The sequence below is a fragment of the Thalassophryne amazonica genome, chromosome 3, assembly GCF_902500255.1.
Source record: "Thalassophryne amazonica chromosome 3, fThaAma1.1, whole genome shotgun sequence".
Lineage (NCBI taxonomy): Eukaryota > Metazoa > Chordata > Actinopteri > Batrachoidiformes > Batrachoididae > Thalassophryne > Thalassophryne amazonica.
In genome coordinates this window covers 84,506,435-84,528,434 of record NC_047105.1, presented here as the reverse complement: position 1 = coordinate 84,528,434, position 22,000 = coordinate 84,506,435, and the positions used below count along the sequence as shown (strand labels likewise).

Here is a 22,000-nt window from a genome sequence, read left to right as displayed (position 1 = left end):
ACCGGCGCCTGCTCACGTCACTCCTTTCCCCTTCTGCGGGGGCAGTGCAGTTTTAGCTGCAGCCCCCGTTACCCCCCCCAAGCCGACAAAGGTGCATCTCAGCGTTGCTGTGTGACCTTCACCCACTTGCCTCAATTCGGATAACGGACTTCTTCAAACTTAGTGCACATAAACAATGTCAAATGTGTATGTGCTGTCTTTAATTCTGATGTGTGCCATTCTTACGGTAAACAAGTAATAACTGTGGACTAATTGCTGTCTGAGGTAACTGGAGTGTAAACATGATTTCCCCACTGTGAGATCAATAAAGTATATCTCATCTCATCTCATTGTGACATCACAAGTGGCAGCTCCAGAGGTGATTTTCTTGGTGGGGCTTAATAGTGGGTGGGTGGGTATGATTATTTAGTGGTAAGGGTGACAAATATGAATTTTAAAGTAGATTTGAAGTATCTATTATATAAAATGTACAATTAAAGAGGGACAGTGCATATGCGCATGTGCAATGGTGGCCAACAAGTTGTGTTGTGCAATAAGTAAACCTCATTCCCCGATGCCAAAAGATGTTCTCATGACAGATGCTCGAGGTCTTGGATTTTTTTGTGGTTGCAATGCCTGCATCCCACACTAGTGACAATATGTTTGAGCCCGGTGAGGGACACAATGCATGTTACTTGTGCACACATAACAGATATGTTTTTCAGATGACAGTGATATCATTTGATGACATTTTGTTGTCAACTTGACATCACTTACACCACTTTATGATAAATGCTCAGCTGATCACTATAAACTCTGACTCACCTCTCTAGACCTACTGGTTGTGCAGATGTCCTGGAAAATGAATTTTTCTGACAATTATGAAATCAATTTGTGACGTGTTTGTGATGTCATTTCACTCATTGCAAATGATCTCTTGATTGATATTGGTGTCACACTGCCTTTGTAGCCCTAATGTTTGAGGAGATAATCTTGACCTTGACATCAGAGGGGTGATGCAAACCCTGCATAGGCACATAACAAATCTGATTTCCAGAAAATAGTTGTGTAATTTAAATTTCAACATTTTTTATTGAGGTCAACTTGACATCAGTCATATCACTTTACAATAAATGATCAGCTGACTGATAAAAGCTTTAGATCACCTCTCTGGACCTAATGGTTCTGGAGATATCCTACAAAAGTGTTTCTCTAACAACTATAATGTCATTTCATGATGTGTTTGTGATGTTCTTATAACACCACTCATACTATTTGATTCTAAATGGTCTATTGATTGATTTAAGATCATCTTTACCCCAATTGTTTATTTTATGTAAGGCTATCCAACAAAAACACATTTTTGGACTACATTTTTGATGATCTTGATCTCGACCTTTGCGCAATCTGCTCCCAGAGTTAAACATCTAAAGGCACTCACTCAATAAATAATCCTACCAAGTTTGATGAAAATCTGCTCACCTGCTTCCGAGTTACTTTGCGTGCAGTCAGATCCAGAAGAATGAATATAATGCCCTGCACGACCACTGTTATACAGGCTAATAATAATAATAATAATACAATGAGCGGAGCGTCGCGCAGTGGCACGAAGCTCACTCATGGTACAGAGCATCTTAAACAGGAAGTGCCAAATTTCAAATCCACAATAAAACAGGAAATGTACAAATGTTAAAACACTTCCTGGATTGACAGATGAGATCCCATGGAATCTCACGGGAACTCAGTGGCAAGGTCACACTTAAACCAGAAATGCCAAATTTTCAGTCACAGTGAAACAGGAAATGTCCAATGTTGATCACTTCCTGGCATGGGTGGAGCTAGAGCGGAGGCCGGGGTTTCACTGGACTCCCCTGAAATCTGATTGGACACAGATGATTGACATGTCACGGCACAACATGTCTGGCTGAAAGAGCTGCAGTTTCAAATCAGTGAGTCACCTTGACTGCTAGGTTCCTCCTGTCCAGTAGAAGAAGAAAAATGTTTGCTTCAGATTTGAACTGAACATGTCATTTGAACTATGGACTTCTAATGACACTAAACTTATATTGGTGAGTAAACAACCGTATTTTATGCCAGAAATGAGGTCCAGGTTGTTAAAAGCAGCATTCCTCCTTTAAGTCAGGTTGCCTTATGTTTAAGCTAACAGACAGCAGCTGGTTCATGCTCTGTTGGCTTATTAGTGCAGCAGATAACTGAAACAATCCTTCAAATGGTGATACAAGCATCAAATTCAGCACAAATGCAGCTGGGGTAAAATTAATGGAGCAACTTTAACTTTTGACCCCTGTACAAACTGAAACTGACCTTTGTCACATTCTTGCTGCTTTTACCTCAAAACTCCATAACATTCAGTCACAGATTGTTCAAACTATACCTTTTAAGAATCTTTATGATCAGGCAAATAATGTGGTGTAGCTTTCAATATGATTGGAGCATCTTTTAATTTTGACCCCTGTGTAATTCTTTAATTGACCCCTACCTGGCCGCCTATTGAAAATTCAAGTGGCCAATCAGTTTTTTTCAAAGAGTTCATGTCTATGGATTAGTTGTGGTGAATTTGATGCTTGTATCATCATTTTCAGGATTCCACTCTAAATATTCTCTTATCTGCTGCACTATATATGAGATGTAAGATGCTGCTCCTCAGTGTTTCTCAGTTGCCCTCAAAAGTATTGTAACACTTGGTATTTCACACATTTTAATTTGTTTATTCCATTGCCAATACATTTTTTCCCTAAAATTATCTTCCTTAACTCAAACTGAAAGCAGATCTCTACAACTTGATATAAATTAATTAAAAATATGAAATCCAGCTTCCTGGTGAAGTGGTGCAGAGGAGGATTTTCTTAAAAAGAAGACCTGAAAGTTCAGCTACAATTTGATAGAAAGTACATTTGAGATGAAAGCCTATATTTGATGTTTTGGTGAAAGAAACTTTTGTTTTTCTTCATAATTGATGTAAATAAAGTCCAAGACATATTCAGTGACTTGGAAATGTTCATGTTTCCACCCCCTGACTTGTCTAAAGAAAACTGGCAGTAAAACTGATTGTTATTTACAGGTTTTATCAAGTTTTAGAGATTTGCTTTCAGTTTGAGTTTGAGGAAAATAATTTTAGAAATTTTTATTCTTTATTTTTTTGTATTTCTTGTAATTAAAATGGCATAAACACATTAGAGATGGGGGATGGGGCAGAAATCCCCAGAAGCTAAAAGGTTTTAGTCATGCTCATGCTTCCAAGAACCATTTTACTTAAAAAAATTCTGAAGGACCTAAAGGACATGGTTAGATGGCGAGGAGCTTTTCCAGGCATGTGAGAGGCAAAGAAAGAAAAACACTTAAAAAGGCGGGGGGGTCTGGGAGGGCGGAACTCCCCCGGAAGCTGAAAGGTTTTTGCCATGCTAATGCTCCCCTGTAGCATTTACTCAAAATAAAGTCTGAAGGACCTAAATGACATGATGAGATGCTTCACTTGTTCATATCCGCGACATATGCATATTAATAATACGAGTGGAGCGGCGTGAATCTCGCTTTATGGTGCTGAGCCGCAAGAAATGCGGCCGCTATCTTGGAGCGGTCATCGTAGTGATTCTATCACAAGGCACAGTGAAGGTTTGATTTTATAATCTTATCTTTTTTAATCTTTCTAACATAATATCTGAAAGGTTTAAGCCATGCTCATGCTCCACCGAAGCATTTACTCAAAAAAAAAAAAAATCTGAAGGACCTAAATGACATGGTGAGATGCCGAAGAGCTTCACTCATCATGTCCGCGACATATACATATTAATAAAAATAAACAACAACAAAAAAATCCATCTTTTGTTACATGAGTGGTGTGAAATTCTCAGTTAATCCATGTGTTCCATAAAACAATATCTCATGGGTGCTACGGAAACTGAGGACACTATAAGACTGGATCTGTCACACTGGGACTGAAAACACATGATTGGTGGGTGGGCAGTGGTGGGGACTATAGCCACCATTAAGCCCCACCCGAGTCACCTATGGGCATCATCACCATTTCCCTGTATGATGATTCTCACAGATTTATTTATCTCATGTCAAAGCAAATACACCAGAATGGTGGCTGTCTGTAATATTTAGAATGTTTGTGATATTGGCACATGTGAAGTATTGTTTCCATTCTCCCCACACGCTGCCAGACTGCCAGTCAGGACTTGAGACAACTTCCTTCCTTGATTTGGTTAAAAAGGAGTCCTATAATTGAATAAAATGAGACCGCTCCCTCTCTTTACATACCACACAGACGCACACACACTTTTTACAGGCTGGTGTATAAACTTAATAGGACGCATTTGGCTCCACAAGCCCCCAGCTTGTTCAGTGGAAAGTGAGCTGGATTGTTTTTCAGTTTCTTAATGTTGAAGTTTATAAAGGCTAGATAAAAAAATGTTGCTATAGTGATTTAACCACAACTTTGCAATTACCTTGATTCAGCGAGAATCTAGAAACTTACAAACAAAGCAGCGTAATGCAATTAAGATATAAGTACAAAACAAAAATGCCCTTAGAACACAAGTCAGGACATAGGAATGCAACAGGAAGGTGATACTGTTTCGTAGTGATCAAAGGTATTTCTGAATAAATACCAGATTTTTTTTAGCACAGTACTGTAGTTTTTCCAGGTGAATACGAGGACGGCTTTCGATGGTTATTGTTCCATAAAAGAATAATTTGAAGGGTTATAATGTGCTAAACACAGCACAGAAATAATTCACTAATTTTCCACATCAACTTCAAAGTCCTCATACCAGATGGGTGCTTTGAAAGAAAGAAAGAAAAAAAAAAATTAAATCCCAACACTCTTTGCACCCCCACCTTGTGTTTGAGGGACAAAATAAAAAAATGTGAAATAATTGGCTGACATCAAAGTCTGTTATTTCTGTGCACTTACTGTTGCGATTAGGGTGTTGTTTTTTTTTTATAAATGTGGCCTGGGTAAGTGTGTGTGTGTGTGTGGGGGGGGGGGTTGGATGCCTCAGTCCTCTCTTGGCTCAAATCTGACTGTAATGCACCACGCTGACCCCAATGGAGCAACACCTTCAGCTCGCTTAATCTCCCACATTAGATCAAGCTCACAAGCATTATGGTAAAAAAAAGCATTGTTTCTTCTTCTTTCTTTCTTTTTTTTTTTGGAGGAACAGAAACTGCTAAACATGCCAGTATTTAAGATTTGTCACTGTAGTAATCAAGCAGAAGTCCATTTTTCCTCTGAGACCAACAGTTTCTACTCCGGCATGTCATTTTCGCTACAAAAACACCCCCATGTATCACAGATCTCACAGAAACCTTTAATTAAACCTTCAGACCTACGAAGATCAACACAGCAGTCAAGAGCTTCACACAGTACAGATAAACAGCAGCTGTTTTATTTTTTAACAGAAGAGATGTGGCAGCAAATTGAAATAATGTAACAAATTAGTATAACGTAGACAGTGTATTTTTAAAGATACTAAATAATCTGGCCACCTGAACTAGAGATTCACCTGCCTTCACTCAGACAAGTGATACATAATTTTTTACCATTTCATCTATGTATAAAGATGTGGCATTTTAATTATATAGTGATGCAAAGACAAATAACCAAAATCATGTGTTGTCACTAAGCGGTATGTCAAGCTTACAGTACATATTGCACAGTAATAAAACAGTAGCACCCTCTTATGGCTACTGTGAGAAATTGCAACATAATAAGAACAACAATAATAATATTGATATTATTATAAAGAACTTTTCCGTTAGGTATTTGGAAATTTTCTCCAATACAAGACAAATTAGACAGGCACATTCTAGAGAGCGCGAAGCTTGCCATTACAGAGATACTGTATCAGTAGGGAAAGTATATTCTACTTCATTACAACAACCTGGATCTAACCTTGAATATGTTCAAGGTCACTCAAAGCCAAATTAGTAATTGCAAATTATATGCCCCCATAGGACTTCTTGTCCATGTTGAACCTGTCTGGCACCATTTATCCACAGTAAACGGTGCTACAATGTTGCCACAGTTAGCACTGTTGCCTCACAGCAAGAAGGTCATGGGTTCGATTGCCACCTGTGGCCTTTCTGTGTGTTTGCATGGGTTTCCTCCGGGTGCTCTGGTTTCCTCCCACATTTAAAGACATGCAGGTTTGGTGAACTGGAAACTTTACAATTGTCCAGGTCTCCCTTGCAGAAGAGATCTTGATCTCAATGGGACCAACCTGGTTAAATAAATAAAGGATAAACAGTCAAAGACTGAGCGACCTTGATTGTGACCTTCAACATCACTCATGGTCAAATGCAATGATACGCTCTGAAAGCCCACATATGACTTCCTATTCATGTCTGATAGTAGGGGTCTACCGCCTCTGATTCATGACTTATAAATGTTAGAAAGCTATTGGCGGGCTTAATTAGAACACAGACAATAAGACATAAAAACGTACAAAATGAATAAGAAACCAGTCATAGTTAAGAACAGAAGAACTAAGACCTATGTAGGCCCTGAGATCCATTGGTATCGGTGCTTATCCCCCCTGGATTTCAATCAAGCATGATCACAGTGAGTTAAACTCAGAAGGTGCATTTTAACTCTTGAGTTAAACGACTCGACTAAATGTGACAAAGGCGCCTCCACCCCCTGCCGACTTCTCCCATACAGCTTTGAACTGCGTAGCAAAAGCACCGTAACACTCCTTCAGCAGTTTTTCCAAAAATGAGGACATTGTGGATAATTCTACAGTAACGGAATTATAATCACAGCAAACTTTTAATGGTAAACTAAAATGTGGCCAGATTATGCTGTGATTGTAATTCTACCCTGTAAATTCTTGACTACACAAAATAGAGAGTAAGTAAAAATGTAACAATGTATGCATTAGAAAAAATATATATCATCATCAATAATTAGTGCCAAATCAATAGCACCTCTACAGATCACATACAACCAATAAAACAGAAGATGTCTGGGGAGATATACAAGAGAATGAGGAGCTCACCCACACCTTCATTATTCTAAAGAGTCACTCCACTGTGATGTCACGGTGTGGAAACCTACCACAGTGACAGCAGACAGTATTTAAGGGTCCTTTAGGAGTCACTGAGAATACTGATGTCTGCAAACTCTTTCCGATATGTGTAACTGTAGAGGGTGAGAAGGAACGACCACTTCAGACTCATGAAGCTCCACACACAGGACAGGTAGAAACTCTGAGGATCAGTTGGAGCTGCAGGTGAGAGACACACAGGTTAGCCAAAAATAATGGCCTGAGACAACTAAAACAGAAAACAACTTCTGCCAAAAGTGATATCTGAACAACTCCAGTTCAAATACACCTTCCACTGGCCATCTCAAGTGAAAAAAGGCCACTAAACATCAGCGTCTTCATGAACCTGAGGCCTATATCTTTAGTGACATTGCCCTGTTGTTTGAGGAGCTATTCTAAACAGTTTTAGTGTTTTTTTTTTTGGGGGGGGGGGGGGGGCTTATGGCGTGGTTAAGGTCTTGCCCAATTCCCAACCTTGGATTCAAATATCTCTGGGAGCGGATGTGTGTGTGTGTGTGTGTGTGTGTGTGTCTGTGTGTGTGTGTGTGTGTGTGTGTGTGTGTTTGTGAGCATGTGTGTCAAGGTTTTGTCTGCTCTGAGGTTGCCAAAATTAGAAATGCACATATTAAATAAGCTCATAATAACATTTACCGGACAATCAAAACTACTTAAAAAAAATTCTTTGGATAAACCAATGAGGAAAAGGGAACAGACTATAATTAAAGTTATATATGTGTTCATTTTGGGGGGTATTCAGAGGGATTACTTTGTTTTTTTATTTTTGTTTGTTTGTTTTTCATGGGTGGGGGGTTAAAAACTGAAAATGAATTAACATAATAATAATAATAATAATAATAATAATAATAATACAACCAGTAGTAGGCTAGATGTAGTAACGGTTATTTTTATAGTTTGGGTTTTTTTTTTTTTTGCTTTTAGATGGAACGCTAGGGTTGAAATAATTTCTACACCCACAGGTTCTAACCAGTTCCAATGTCCAGTATCCCCCCAAATGGGCCTTTTGTGCATCGAGACATAATCCACCATAAGTCCTCAGACAGTGGACAGTGAGATCTGACTTTCAACACCAAGTCTGTCTGCAGGAAAACAGTTAACTGTTCCATACTGACCTCTTGTGGTCCGTTCATGTTCGTCCAACTGACAGTTTGCTGAGCTTTCACTCAGCACGTGCTATCATCATGTTATTCCACCCAGAATTTTTGCAGAGGTCACGTGATCACGCCTGGTTATGTAGAAGATACTTGGTTTGTGGGTCATGGATGAGTTAATTTGCCTGAGAACAATTCTATTAATTTTTTTTTTTAGTCTTATTGACAGTCATGTTATTGGATGTACATGCCTGACTTCTTTTCAGTTCACCCCATGATGGAACATTTCAATCCACATGGGTTGTGGATTTTTTTTGTTGTTGTCAGGAACTGTTTCCATTCAAAATACCAAAATCTTCATCAACAACTTACACTCCTTGTGGGTTATGGCAACAGACATGGAGGTGATGAAGGCTGTGAGTGTCAGCAGGCAGAAGAAAACCCCAGTGAAGAAGAAGAGCCTGAGGCCCTTCATCCACAGTATCCATACGTCCTGCAGGTACATGATGTGGACAATCAGACACCAAAGTGCCAACACACCTGAAGGAAACAAACAGTTTTAGGTGACAAATTTGGATTCAGAGGGCTTTCATTTCTTACAGCACTTGAAATAATTTACATTGCTGTCAACACTAAGTTCCTCCAGCTTCACCAAAGAGAGCCAACATGGATCTGTGTGTTGATATCGTACAAGTTTCACATTACATGGAGAATGGGCATGGGGGTGGGGGGTTCTTGAAAGCAAGTGCTCTGACGACTTGGCAACCACTCTGCTTTCAGGTACCACATCATATAGTAATATTATATTTCTATGTGGCTATCATCCATACTTTATCATTACCTGAGATCACCTATTTTACTGTCATAGTCATGAATGATTCTTCTATGGGTTTGTGTGAAGTGGCACATATTCCAGGGGGGAAAACATCATGAAATATGAAACAGATCATTTGTAATGGCAGCTGAATTTGAGTCTGTCTCACATTCTGCTTTGGACAACCCAAGTTGATGGAGACTTGTTCATTGGTGGCTTTGAACTGCATGGGGGCTTCGTTTTTGAGAGGTAAGTGCGCCACCATGCCCTCACTGATAAATGATAGGTCAGGTCAGTGAGCAGCCAGACATTCAGTCCATCCCGACTTCTCAACTCAAACCTAACCATCTCTCTGCTGCAGCCTGGCCAACATGGGCGTCCCTTGGCCTTCTCCAGCTATTGAGGGCCTCAGCTATTGAGGGCCTCAGCACAGAGGTGCATGCGTGCTGGATCCTGGCCAGAAAAATACACAACATGTGCAAAAATGGTCTGTGTCACAGTAAAATGTGATACAGACTGACCCAACCCTTACATTCTATGATGCATCCACACAACCTGACATGGTGGGCATCACGCTTCTATTTAAAGCCACAGGTACAGAAAAAGGTGAAATCTTAGATGAGAAAAAAATGTTGATTTATGCTATATCACTTCAGTGGCTATGCATCAGGTCCTGGCTGCCAAAAACCCAGGACCTAGGTTGGTTCTGTGCTGAAGTGGAAGGGCAATGCAAGGCACCAGCGCATGCTCCCAGATTTGACTTGGCCTTCAGACTTAAACATCTGTTTTGAAGACAGCTGGTGATCGACATTTGCTTGATGAAAAGCTGTATAATGTGACCTGTGGAACAGCACGGCCATAGTTGTAATCATTTGGTGGTGTTGGGGTTGTGTATGTGTTCAACATCATGATGCAGCATATTGTAAACTGCTGAGTCAGCGTGTGACAGTTGTTCCCTTTTTACAAGTCACAATATTGTGAAGCAATGTCAGATTTAACAAGTCACCATTTCACCGCATCCGCAAATAAAATAAAAAAAATGCAGAAATGTAATATTTTGGTCTCATCATTTTGGCTGAATACACGTGATTGCTACAAAGTTAATGTGTTCTATGTCATTTTCACAATAAATACACAGATCACTGCGGTTAAATTCCACCATCCATTCACATTTATTCCATTAAGTGTCAAAGTATTTGTGACAGTGTGGCTTCATCAGGCAGTGCCCATTTCTACACAGAAGTAAGATCTGACTTTATGCCACTTCATCAGAAAATGTAACTACATACAGCTGCCAACATTCAGGCTTTTTTTCCTTTCATATAAACACACACACACACACACATACACACACACACACCTCTGACATTCTTGTGTGATGGTATCACTTCAAATTGATTTAACTGCATTCCAAAGGTTATGCAGAAGCTTAGAAAGACCAATATCCAACCTCTATGTGTGTGTGTGTGTGCGTGCGTGCGTGCGCGCGTGCGCATAAATACATACAAGTAAGCCTGCTTCGTTTTGAACTTAATATCATAGATTCACTTAATTTTTACATTTGGTTAGAACTGAGTTAAATAAATAAAAGAGCTCGTCAGCTGTATCTTTGTGATATATCACCATGGAGTGAAAAGAGTGTAAAATTTACAGACATGAATTTGGTTTTGGCTCAAAGGACACAACATATTCTGTAATTATAATGATTAAATCTTGCCATCTTTATCTTGCAATGACATTATCGTCACTTATACTCATCACTTATAAACCTACAGGCCCATTTCACTATTTTAACACTGTAAATGACATCTTAATGACTGTAAACACTCATTTCTTTATTTGTAAGAAAATGTTTTGCTGTTCATCATCTTTTATAAATCATATTTTATTCACTGAGATTTTTTACAGCATGAAATAGGTTTTGCAGTCTGAAATTATTGAAAGGCAACAGCTGCCTGACAAGTGAGCAAACAATATAATGATGAAACATGCAAAACACTATGAATACCTACACAAATTACAATACATGTTGTAGTAAACTATATTTACACACACACACACACACACACACACACACACACACACACACACACACACACACACACACACACACACACACACACACACACACACACACACACACACACATATATAAATTTAAATATAATATATATATAATTAATATAATATACTATTTATTTAAATAGATATATATATATAAACTGCATTGCATTAATCGATTGATTAACGGTTCTCAGTCATTTCTCTGATTCCAGCTTCTTAAACATTTTTGGTTTGTTTCATTAGTTTCTTTACTCCTATCTGACTGTAAACTGAATATATCTGGGTTGTGGACAAAACAAGACTTCTGAAGGCATCACCTTAGCTCTGGAAAACAATGATCAACATAGTTTTTACCTGCTAGTCCTCCCAGGGCTGCAGTCCAGACCTGTTTATACACAATGTTCCACACCAAGAACGCAGAAAAGCCCACGAGCGATCCAAACGAGGCATATCCTATTCTCAGGTATATTTTCTTTACACAACACGTTATATTAAAACAATTACACAACCTCAGCTTTTCCATAGCAGTGAGCGTGCGAGCTGTCAGCGCAGAAATCACCCGAGCCCCGTGTGAGAAAAGGAGCCCGACACCCTGTGAAGAGCGACCGCAGCGACCCCTACAGGACGACTGAGGAAATAAAACCTGCTCACTGCCAACACTTCTTCTATGAAGGTCTGCTCTGCAGGTTTTCATTCACAAGATCGCCTCAACAACAGCTTCAACTGAACTAATTCATCAAATTAATCAGTCAAACAACCATGCAGAGTACAAATCAAATCTCCATACTGGAGCGGTCGAGGCCAGTGCCATGTGTCTCCAACCGAACGGTCCCCCCCTAAAAATCGGTCCGCCCTGCCTTCACTGTGCATGCGTCATTAGCCGCAGTTCATGGATTACCTCCTCGTTTCTGCTTGAAACTGCACTGCAGTCATCATCAATCTCAGCGACAGATATCTGAAGCTTTTGTACAACAATCATAAGCCAGTTTTGAGTTATTCAGCGCTGCAGTGGCTGCTGGGTAAGTTCAAAGGTCAATGCATATAAACATTGCGCATTCCCAGGATCATGGCGGCGAAGTACGGTCAAGTCTGTCTGTAGAAATGGGAACGATTACAGCAGTTTCTTCGTGCAAGGGGTTTATCAGCAACAGGTAGAGTGGAGGAGCTTCAAGCTTCAGTGTGCGGTGCTCAGTTCTTCAGTGTGCCGGTAAAACCCACGGAAAAAGAGGAGACTCGACTCCGAGCAGATCAGTTTGCTGACAGTCGATGGAGTCGTTTGACTCGGTCCACTCGCCGACCTCCCGAACGGTTCACTCGGTAAGTTAGTGCACTTATAAGAGAGATATAGATGAATCTTATCACAGGCTGTCACTTCTAATATTTTTTTATTTTCCTTCTGCAGGTGTGTGTTGTGGCTGATGTCACCCAGAAAACTACACACTGGTAGGAAGCTCGTCAACTTGCAAACAAAAATCTAAATATTATCATAAATAAAGTTCATGACACACTTAGAACAGTCATCACTCCAGTTGAAGTTAATTCAAAGTGATTAAGAGAAGTTTAACTCTAAACAGACAGCACTGTTAGACCAGTTCAAGTCAAGTTTAAGTTAGTTTGCTGGCTGGTACAAAAGTGATGACTGCTTAAAAATTTAGGAGTGACGAGTGTTCTCAGCAGTGCATCAACTTTATGGTCATCCGTCTCAATATTTAAATTTTGATTATAAATTATATTTTTAATATTTACGGTGGCCAGTGATGGATTCCTTTCTCCTCTCCTGAAGAAAATAAAAGTATATACTATAATAAAGACATTATTTGACTTCATTCTTTCATTCGTTGCATGTCAGACAGAAAGCGTGGCCAGATGTACATAATGTGTAAATAAAAATGGAAATAGGAATAATGGATATGTCCTGCGACATATCATCTCATCAGTGGAGAGGAGACGGACCTGCAGACAGGCTCCTTACAGACGACGAAGAAGGAAAAGCCAACTCATACTTTGATTCACAGTGGTTGAAGGATTTGTATTACCATCCATCTCGATTCTGTTTACTGCTTTTTAAAAGCAGATTGCACACAAAGTTTGTGTGTGTCTCATAAGACAGGGAAGGTTGTCAGTGGCTGCTGCACTTGCTTTGCTTGGATTGCCAGCCAAATGATTAACTGTATTATAGATGCTCATGTACACCTATAATATTGAATATAATATTGAAAAAAGGTCTCATCTGCTAAATCTTCATGCAGACACCCCCCCCCCCCCCCCCCCAATCACCATATAAATAATAATTTTAAAAAACTTCTGAAAATTAAATGTTTCTGACTTTGTGTACGGTGCTAATACAACCCCTGGCAAAAATTATGGAATCACCGGCCTCGGAGGATGTTCATTCAGTTGTTTAATTTTGTAGAAAAAAAGCAGATCACAGACATGACACAAAACTAAAGTCATTTCAAATGGCAACTTTCTGGCTTTAAGAAACACTATAAGAAATCAGGAAAAAAAAGCGAATGAACATCCTCCGAGGCCAGTGATTCCATAATTTGTGCCAGGGGTTGTAATAAAGCATTAACTCAAGAGTTGCATTGAAAAGGGCCCCAAAATATCTCTTGGACTGGAAACCACTACCTGTCACATTCAGTATGCCAAGTAAGTATGAAATAGATCAATTTTAATGAATGTATCTTGTAGTCACATTTAGTCACCAATAAATTTTCTGTTCCATTACTGTAAACTGGCCAATGCCTGTGTAGTAAAACCTGGCCATTTCAAAATTGCAAGGCTGAATGTTTTTAAAATAACATTGCTCATCCTATACTATTCTTATGAGAAACATATCTATATTTTTTGGTAACATATGTTGTCATTTGTTAATTAGTAGTATAGTGTGTAAACTCTCAGACAAGTGGGGGCAGCAAATTGCAAAGTGCTGCACAGACTAACACGGTGTCATCCAGGACTGGAACAAGAGTAACGGGCCCATTTCATCCTCCCAACAGCCCGTTCAACGTGAACTCTGGCATTTGCAATTTTTCTCGTCTGGGAGGAGAGATGTGCAGTTTAGCACGGCGCATCAAAAGTTCACATCATTTCTGGAGTGAAAAACATTAGACTTTTCTTAACCCTCTTACATCAACCCTACATTTGTGGTCAATCCTCCCCTCAAAAAATCCACCTTTTTTGCAATGTAACTACAGTAAACACCAAGATTGAAAAAACTTTTGACCTCTAGTCTGAAGGTGAAAGAAGCTTCTTATTTCAATGACATAATGTTAAATATGTGACTCTCAATGTATTGAAAATAAAACATTTTAATTTCTCTTGTCTGCTTTTCTTTTTAGATATGTTAAAATAAGAAAAAAGCTACCTTTATGATAACCTAGTATGGTGTTTGCATAAGTGAAAAGCTAATACATACAAAGAGAAAATAACCATGACATAATTAACAACAGTAAACATAAATATGTCCAACAGTTTAAATAATTTAGTTGTTCTAAGGAGAATGTGAGAACTACAGATTTTCACAACAAAAACAGGTCTCACACTGTAAACTGTTCACAGGCTGATCATTTTGCTGCTTTGTTTCCAAACACTGGAAGTGTCTCGTCATAGAACGGAGCCGACGTGGTCAAACTACTAACTTTAGAAATGTTTACATACCGTTTTCTGTCCACACCATGACTTCTTTTGGCTCTTTAAGCTGTTATGTTGCTTCAAAAACACTGTATTCTTATCAGCGTGAACAGCGTTGGCAGTCTGTTTATATGCATTGACCTGTGAACCGGAAGTGTTAGGAGCTCTGCACACTGAGAAACTAGAAACTGGTTTATTTCCACATAAATTCAGCATTATTTCATAATTATTGTTATATTTACACCGGTGTCGCAGACCGAACAGTCAGCCTCTAAAAATCGGTCCGCCCTGCCTCCACTGCGCATGCGTCATTTCAGAGCTCAGCCGCTCGTCTGAGACAGTCTCTTCACCCAAAGCAATCAAATCGATTAATTGGATTATTAACATCAGATGATAAAGGTAAAACCTCTTAAATCTTTCTAAAGTCAGTTTTAAGCAGAAAAAAAGGCAGTTTTAAGCAGAAATGAGGTGATAATGTGTGACGCTTTGAAATAACCGATGCACAGTGAACGCATCCGCTAGCAGCTCATGTAGCCGCTGCGCTCTGATCGCTTCCTCCATCTTTTATGATGAAATAATGCTGAATTTATGTGGAAATGACTGTTGTACAAAAGCTTCAGATATCTGTCGCTGAGACAGATGATGACTGGAGTACAGTTTTAAGCAAAAACAACCGCAGCTAATGAGGCCTGCGCAGTGAAGGCAGGGTGGACTGATTTTTAGGGGGGACCGTTCGGTCGGCAATACCAGCCCTAACCAATTTGGTGCCCTATAGATTTTTAATGGTTCCCCACACACACACACACACACACACACACATTCCTCTTGACAATCAATGCATGTCAAAATGACAGGAAGAAACTCTGCTTAAAGCCTCTACCAACTATTCCCACCCCAACCACCACTGCCAACAAACAGTTTATTTTGGGTAGGTCAGTTTAAGGAAACCTCACCCCGAAATGCCTTAGGAATTAGGAAATCATGGATGAAGGCATATTAGCACTGCTAGCTACCTGATGCAATGTATCAGAACAAATAAGTCATCATATTATTGTGGCAAACTGCATGGAAGAACAAAGACCAAGCCAGAGCTTTTATCTTTTCTGCTTAACGATTCCCTTATCGGTCCTTCAGAGCGACCGTTGTTTTTGAAGGTGTTTGTTGGGAAAGTGATCATTTCTCTCCATTGATTGCAGACCCTGCAATGGGTCTGTAATCAACCACTTCTGCAGCATGACTCCACTTTGAAGCTTGAACCAATGAAGCAGTGCTTCGATCCGCTCTTTCATTCGTTCTCTGATTCGCTGCTCTTCAGAAGTGGCAAGTCCGCTTCTTAACCCCTCTCAAAGCCATTAAAATATGTCAATCGTGAGTCACTTTTGTGTGGATTAAAGTCACTAACTGGGATGCTTGTCTTGTTGCAGTCAAGAAATGAGAATCATCCTCCATTACATTGGCACAGGTCCAAACACTGTGCCGCTCTCTGCCGAGACAGAGTCCGGTCGGTCATGCCAATAATGTCTGAAAGGAAATGCTTTTGACAAAAACTACAGATTTTGTTTATTTCTATCTATGTCCAGAGATCAAGGATCCACCATATAGAGTTTAATTATGTCCAGAGTTTAAGGATCCAGTGACCAATTTCATATTTATTTACTTTAAGACTCAATAAAATGTTGTTGACATAGAAAACATGTAAAGCCTAGTTTTAGTACACAGAAAATTCACAAGAGGTATTGATAAGGGAATCGATAAGGAATCGGATTGATAAGCGGAATCGATAATGTATCGATATTGATAAAATCATATCAATACCAATCCCTACCATAGCCTGAGTTGCAAAACATGCAAATTCAGGAACAGCTTTTATCCAGCTGCCATAAGACAGTTAAATACAAATCGATAGAAAGAACTGTGCAATATAGAAAGTAGGATATAGAATAGAGTGTAGCATCTGGTTGCAACTTTATCCTCATCGCATCTTTATATGTGCAATATCCTGTGTCCTTTATTTATTATTGCATGTTGTGTACACAGATGCAGAGACAGTTATTGATAAGTTAAAAAAATCATTATCAGACACACCCTGGACTGGTATTCTGTGCTTTATTCTGTGTTTTTATTTTATTTGTGCAGTGCATCATTATTTTGTTCTGTGACAGCATCTGTGATTTTTTTTTTTTTTTTTTTTTTTTACTGAATGACAATAAAAATGAGTCTGAGTCTAATCTAACATGCCCTGCAAGACTGCTGTGGCATTCAATGTACAATGACATGAAAAGCACTTTAATCATTGTGAATTGCATATATAATGTGTGGCGGCATATACAAACTGGTTGATGCAGCTATAAAATATTGCTGTACCTATATAGCATTGCCAAACATATATTGTATTGCTGCATATATAATGTGTTGCTGGCTGCACATATACCTTGTTGCTGTGTTCATAAATTAAGTATTGCGGCACATGCTGCTGCATATACAGCATACCTGGTTGCTGTGTACATATATAATGTGTTGCTGCACCTATAAAGTAGTGCAGAATCTACAGTGTTGCTGCATAGACTAAAGTATCAAAGATTATCCAAAAACTGTCCAACTCCAAAGCAAATGATATCTATAATATAAATTCCTGTTTTCTCAAACGTTACAGTAACTTGTTAGTTAAACCTTTGACATACTCGTACCTTATTAATTTGTCCATTAGAAAATGTAAATTTCCTTCAGGCTGGAAAATTAAAAAATTCCAATTTTTAAATCAGGAATCCAGGACTCTATGCACAACTACAGGCCGATAGCAATTTTACCTGTACTGTCAAAACTTACTGAAAAAGTTGTGACAGCTCAACTGACTGACCACTTGGAGGCCAACCAACTCCTCCACTCACAGCAGTTTGGCTTTAGAGCAGGGTATTCAACTGAGATCGCCAACTGCTGTTTCAGAGAAAACATTAAAAATTCACTAGACAAGGGTGAAGTGGTAGGAGCTGTGTTTTTGGATCTTAAAAAGGCATTTGAAACAGTCAATCATAGCCTCCTTTTAGCCAAAATGTCCACATTTAACATCTCCTCGGAAGCGATGCAGTGGTTCACCTCTTTCCTGCAGGATAGGGAGCAGTGTGTGAGAGTGGCCCAGGACAAATCCTCCCTGATAAACATCTCGATGGGAATACCTCAGGGCTCAATACTGGGACCACTGCTTTTTGATCTCTTTATAAATGACCTTCCACTATCTTGCCCAGGTGTTCGCTGCCAACTTTACGCAGATGATGCAGTTTTTTATGCACCCGCAAAGACACCAGAGCAAGCTGCAGATGTTTTATCTGCATGTATGCTGAGGTTAGTCAGTGGCTTTTCAAAAATCAGTTAGTCCCTAACCTCACTAAAACAGTGTCTATGTGCTTTTCAATCAAAAAACAAAAATTAGAACACAATTTTAAAATAGTTTTCCAAAACAGTGAAATACAACAAGTAAATGAAATGAAATATCTAGGATTGGTCCTTGACCCACAACTAAAATTTGATGAACACATTAAGAAAATATCCAAAACAATACAAAGAAATATAAATTGTTTTAGACTTATCAGGCACTTCATTCCAAACCAGGCGGCCCTGCTGTACATGCATGGGATGATATTCTCTTATATTTCCTATTGCATGACAGCATGGGCCCAGGCAGCTCCCTCAGCCACAAAGAGCATTGGTTCACTTTACAATCAAGCAATCAAAATTATGGACAGAAAACCAATCCATCATCACCACTGTCAAATCCTCCACAAACATAACTTATTGAGTTTTGACAGTTTTAGCTATTTCTGTTTTCTAAAATTATTTTTTAAATGCTACCACAATTTGGCTCCAGAACCACTTAGAGAATTTATAGGGAGACCAAACAGCAGCAAGACAACAAGAGGTAGCTTAAATCATAACTGTACCATCCCCAAGTGCAGAACCTCGTTTGGACAGTCAGCCTTTTCTTACAAAAGCTGTAAACTCTGGAACTCACTGTCCACAGATATTAAGGCCATCAGTGAGTTGAAAATGTTCACCTTTAAACTTAAATCTTGGCTTAAATCAAACCAAAACTGTACCCACCAGTAAACATATGAGAGTGAATGAATGAGATGAGTGAGATGAGAGTTTGAATTGCACTGTTGTATTTATTATAGATGTTCAAATGTAAATTAAGATGTTTTTAGGTCGTGTTAGAGTAGAAAAGCCTAACCAGGGACGGGAGTTGTAAATTAGCACTTGTTGCTATACTCTGTATGCATCACATCAGCTACAAGCTTTGATTTGTAGCTATGTCTGATTGTATTGTCCCTGTCAAATAAACTAATAAATAAATGAATAAATATGTCATGTGTTGCTGCATCCTCCTGTTTCTCATAGATTACTGTAGTGTTGCATTTTTAAAAAAGACAAAAAAAAAAAAAAAAGACTGACACTTATTCAGACTAAATATACAGAAATTTGTTTCATTACAGTAACATTTCTGTTATTGCACAGGCTTTCTACAGCACCACAAAAATCATGCACTTTCATGAATTTCCACAAACAGTTCATGCCAAGAAGCGGAAGAAAATTTTGAACTATTGCATTGCCTCTCACATACGGTGGTAAATTTTCTGGAGGTGCATTATTTGTACAGATGGTAACAAGATGGAAAACAAAACAAAGCAGTCCAAACTTAAAATAGACCTGCTTTGAAATAAATGTGGTCAGATCTCAGAAAGAAATAGCTGATATGTATTTAGAAGACCCTTATGAATGCAGTAAAGTAAATCTGCAAGCCCAAATTTGTAATTCAGCAGAGAAATCTTCGTTTAAAAATGACAAATTTGCAGCTAAAATTTGGCCCTCCGCGAAAACTGTTTGTACATCCAGGACATTGCCATGACGTAAGAGAGAAGACAGAGTGCTAGCGCCTTCAGTCTGATCCGTGTTGAGTGAATGCAATACGAGCTATTTCTCAATTCGAACGCTTGAAAATGACCGCCGAATTGTCGGACGAGATCGATTTTGACATGGAAGTCGACGTAGAGGATCCTGATGATCTTAGCAGTAGCTCAGATAGCTCAAATAGTGACCAAGATGATGGTGATATTGGAGAATTTGATGAGGAAAATGACGGCGGAGATCAAGGTGGGGAAGCAGCGAGGCTGGCAGACACACAGCTAAGACCCTACCAGCACGAAACAGAGCCGCAAGAGGGGAGAAGCCGCTGATCCAGGCGCTGAAGTGTGGGGTGAACCGGCAGATCCTGGTTTCAACATCCAAAAGTAAGCTGCAATGAATGCGAGATACAGCTCTGCATGCTCAGATCAGCGGCGACACTCAATCAAATGGGCATATGAAAAAGTCCCCAAAATTAATTTTCAGGCAAAAATAAAAGAAATGTATACTCACCAAACTTACTGCAAGACAATATGGTTTTAAAAAAAGTCGACCCTTCCGTATAAGACAATAAAAGGATGCTTTTGTAAGAGATGCCAACGGACGTAAATCCACAAATTACAGTTTACACTGCTATATCCGTCCCGGCGCATGCAATGCATGCTGTGATAGTGTCTTCTCTCTTACGTCACGGCAGCGTCCCGGATGTGATGACAGTTTTGCGGAGGGCCAAATTTTAGCTGTAAATTTGTCATTTTTAAACTAAGATTTCTCCGTTGAATGACAGATATGGGCTTGCAGATTTACTTTACTACATTCAGAAGGATCTTCTGTGTAAATATAAGTCATTTTTTGGTCCAAAGAGCTGACTGCATTTATTTCAAAGCATGTCTACTTTAATGTTCTATTTTTTCCAGTTTAATTTTCTATCAAAATGCATGTTTCAATCTCCAGTCACCAACATTTGTTAAGTTTTGACAAAAAAGTTAACTGTTTTGCACAGAGCATGGAAACAAGAGCAAAAAAATAGTTGTAATTGTGCAGAATTTTGCAGGGTGGAAACTCAATAGGAGAGACACTGAATTCTGCATGAAGTGGTGATTGAATGCATTTTTACCTCCGCCAAGGAGGTTATGTTTTTGGTCGCGTTTGTTTGTCTATTTGTCAGCAGGATAACTCAAAGGTTTTGAACGGATTTTGATGAAATTTTGTGGAGTGGTTAGAAATGACAAGAGGAACAAGTGATTAAATTTTAGTGGTGATCCGGATCACGATCCAGATCCAGGAATTTTTTAAAGGATTCTTCACCATTGAGGGATAGGGGGAATTTTGACATTCTAATTTCTAACTCCATAAAAACAAGACAGAAAGGCTTGAAAAAAATTAGGGTGTAACATAGTCAAATGTTCTATCAAATAAAAAAGTTTGGTGATGGATCGGATCCGGATTCCGGATCTATTGATCCAGAATATGCAAAAATATAGGGAAAATAGAAAATGTGTCAGTGTGAGGTGACAAATGAAGCTAGAGATGCACAACTAACACCAAATTGTAGCTGAATCTGTACTGATTCAGTAAGGTGTCATCAGATTTGATGTAGCTTCAAATGTTATGGAGCTAGATCCAGAAGAAAACCACCATTACCGAAAAATCGTTTTTATACAATAACGTTTGAACTAATAAAGACATAAACGTGATTTCAAGTTCTAGTGGTATGTTTTCATGGTCAAGGATGTCAAATATAAAGGAAAGAAAAGTGTATGTATCATAGTTTTGGTTGTAACACTGAATTGTTGAATAGATCACTGTGCCAAGGAGGGAATCTCTTTAGGGTCAGTGACCCTATGGCCTTGTTTACAGAAGTGTTTCATAAATGTTAAAAAATTCATATACGAGTATTTGCAGTTTAGTTGAATAATAAATTGAATTTTGTCTCTTGTTTTTGTCTATAAGCACATGCAATATCAGTACCAGTGCTCAGATGACAGTAGCTTCTGGGAAAGGTGCCAGTTGCAATAAACTGTGATGCCAAGCGCTAAGGATACATGCTATCCAGTCACAGCAGATGAAACTTTTTTTACTACTGAACAAACGTCACTGTTAGACTTTTTTAGGTTCAATGATTCCATGGCGTGTAGATGTTATGGCGTCAGTGACCCCGTGGCCTTGGTGGAGGTTTGCACTCTCTGAGTGCTTCTAGTATAGAATTAAGATCAGAATCACCTTTATTTGCCAAGTACCGTCAAAGAATATAAGGAATTCCGACTCCGGTTGAACTGTACTCTCTCTGTACAAGCATATAGAAATATACACTGAACACTAAATAATTCGCAATAAAAATGTGTGCAAAGGAGAAACAGACAAACATTAAATCAAAATGAGGAATCAAGCAATTCAAAGGTATTATTAACAGTTTATTTCACATTGCC

The 22,000-nt window shown here is 38.9% G+C and overlaps 1 protein-coding gene and 1 long non-coding RNA gene across 2 annotated transcripts; both read right to left on the bottom strand.

Moving 5' to 3' along the window:
• Nucleotides 1-6,246: 6,246 nt before the first annotated feature.
• On the bottom strand, nucleotides 6,247-11,620 carry LOC117507198 (heme transporter hrg1-A-like). The gene is made up of 3 exons (XM_034167011.1): nucleotides 11,394-11,620; nucleotides 8,534-8,701; nucleotides 6,247-7,232 (listed from the first exon to the last, which is right to left on the bottom strand). The coding sequence occupies exons 1-3, from the start codon at nucleotides 11,560-11,562 to the stop codon at nucleotides 7,096-7,098; spliced, it is 474 nt and encodes a 157-aa protein (XP_034022902.1). The 5' UTR covers nucleotides 11,563-11,620; the 3' UTR covers nucleotides 6,247-7,095.
• A 7,250-nt stretch (nucleotides 11,621-18,870) lies between these two features.
• LOC117507201 lies at nucleotides 18,871-21,948 on the bottom strand. The gene is made up of 3 exons (XR_004559644.1): nucleotides 21,938-21,948; nucleotides 20,551-20,561; nucleotides 18,871-19,010 (listed from the first exon to the last, which is right to left on the bottom strand). It is a non-coding gene; the product is annotated as an uncharacterized LOC117507201 (long non-coding RNA).
• Between the last annotated feature and the right edge of the window lie 52 nt (nucleotides 21,949-22,000).

What these genes read in the sequence shown, in the direction of transcription:
- LOC117507198 (XM_034167011.1), bottom strand. Translation starts at nt 11,562, where the DNA reads ATGGAAAAGCTGAGGTTGTGTAATTGTTTTAATATAACGTGTTGTGTA. An exon ending in AGCCCTGGGAGGACTAGCAG is followed by an intron (nt 8,702 to 11,393) that starts GTAAAAACTATG and finishes TGTTTCCTTCAG; the next exon opens with GTGTGTTGGCACTTTGGTGT. An exon ending in TGCCATAACCCACAAGGAGT is followed by an intron (nt 7,233 to 8,533) that starts GTAAGTTGTTGA and finishes TCTCACCTGCAG; the next exon opens with CTCCAACTGATCCTCAGAGT.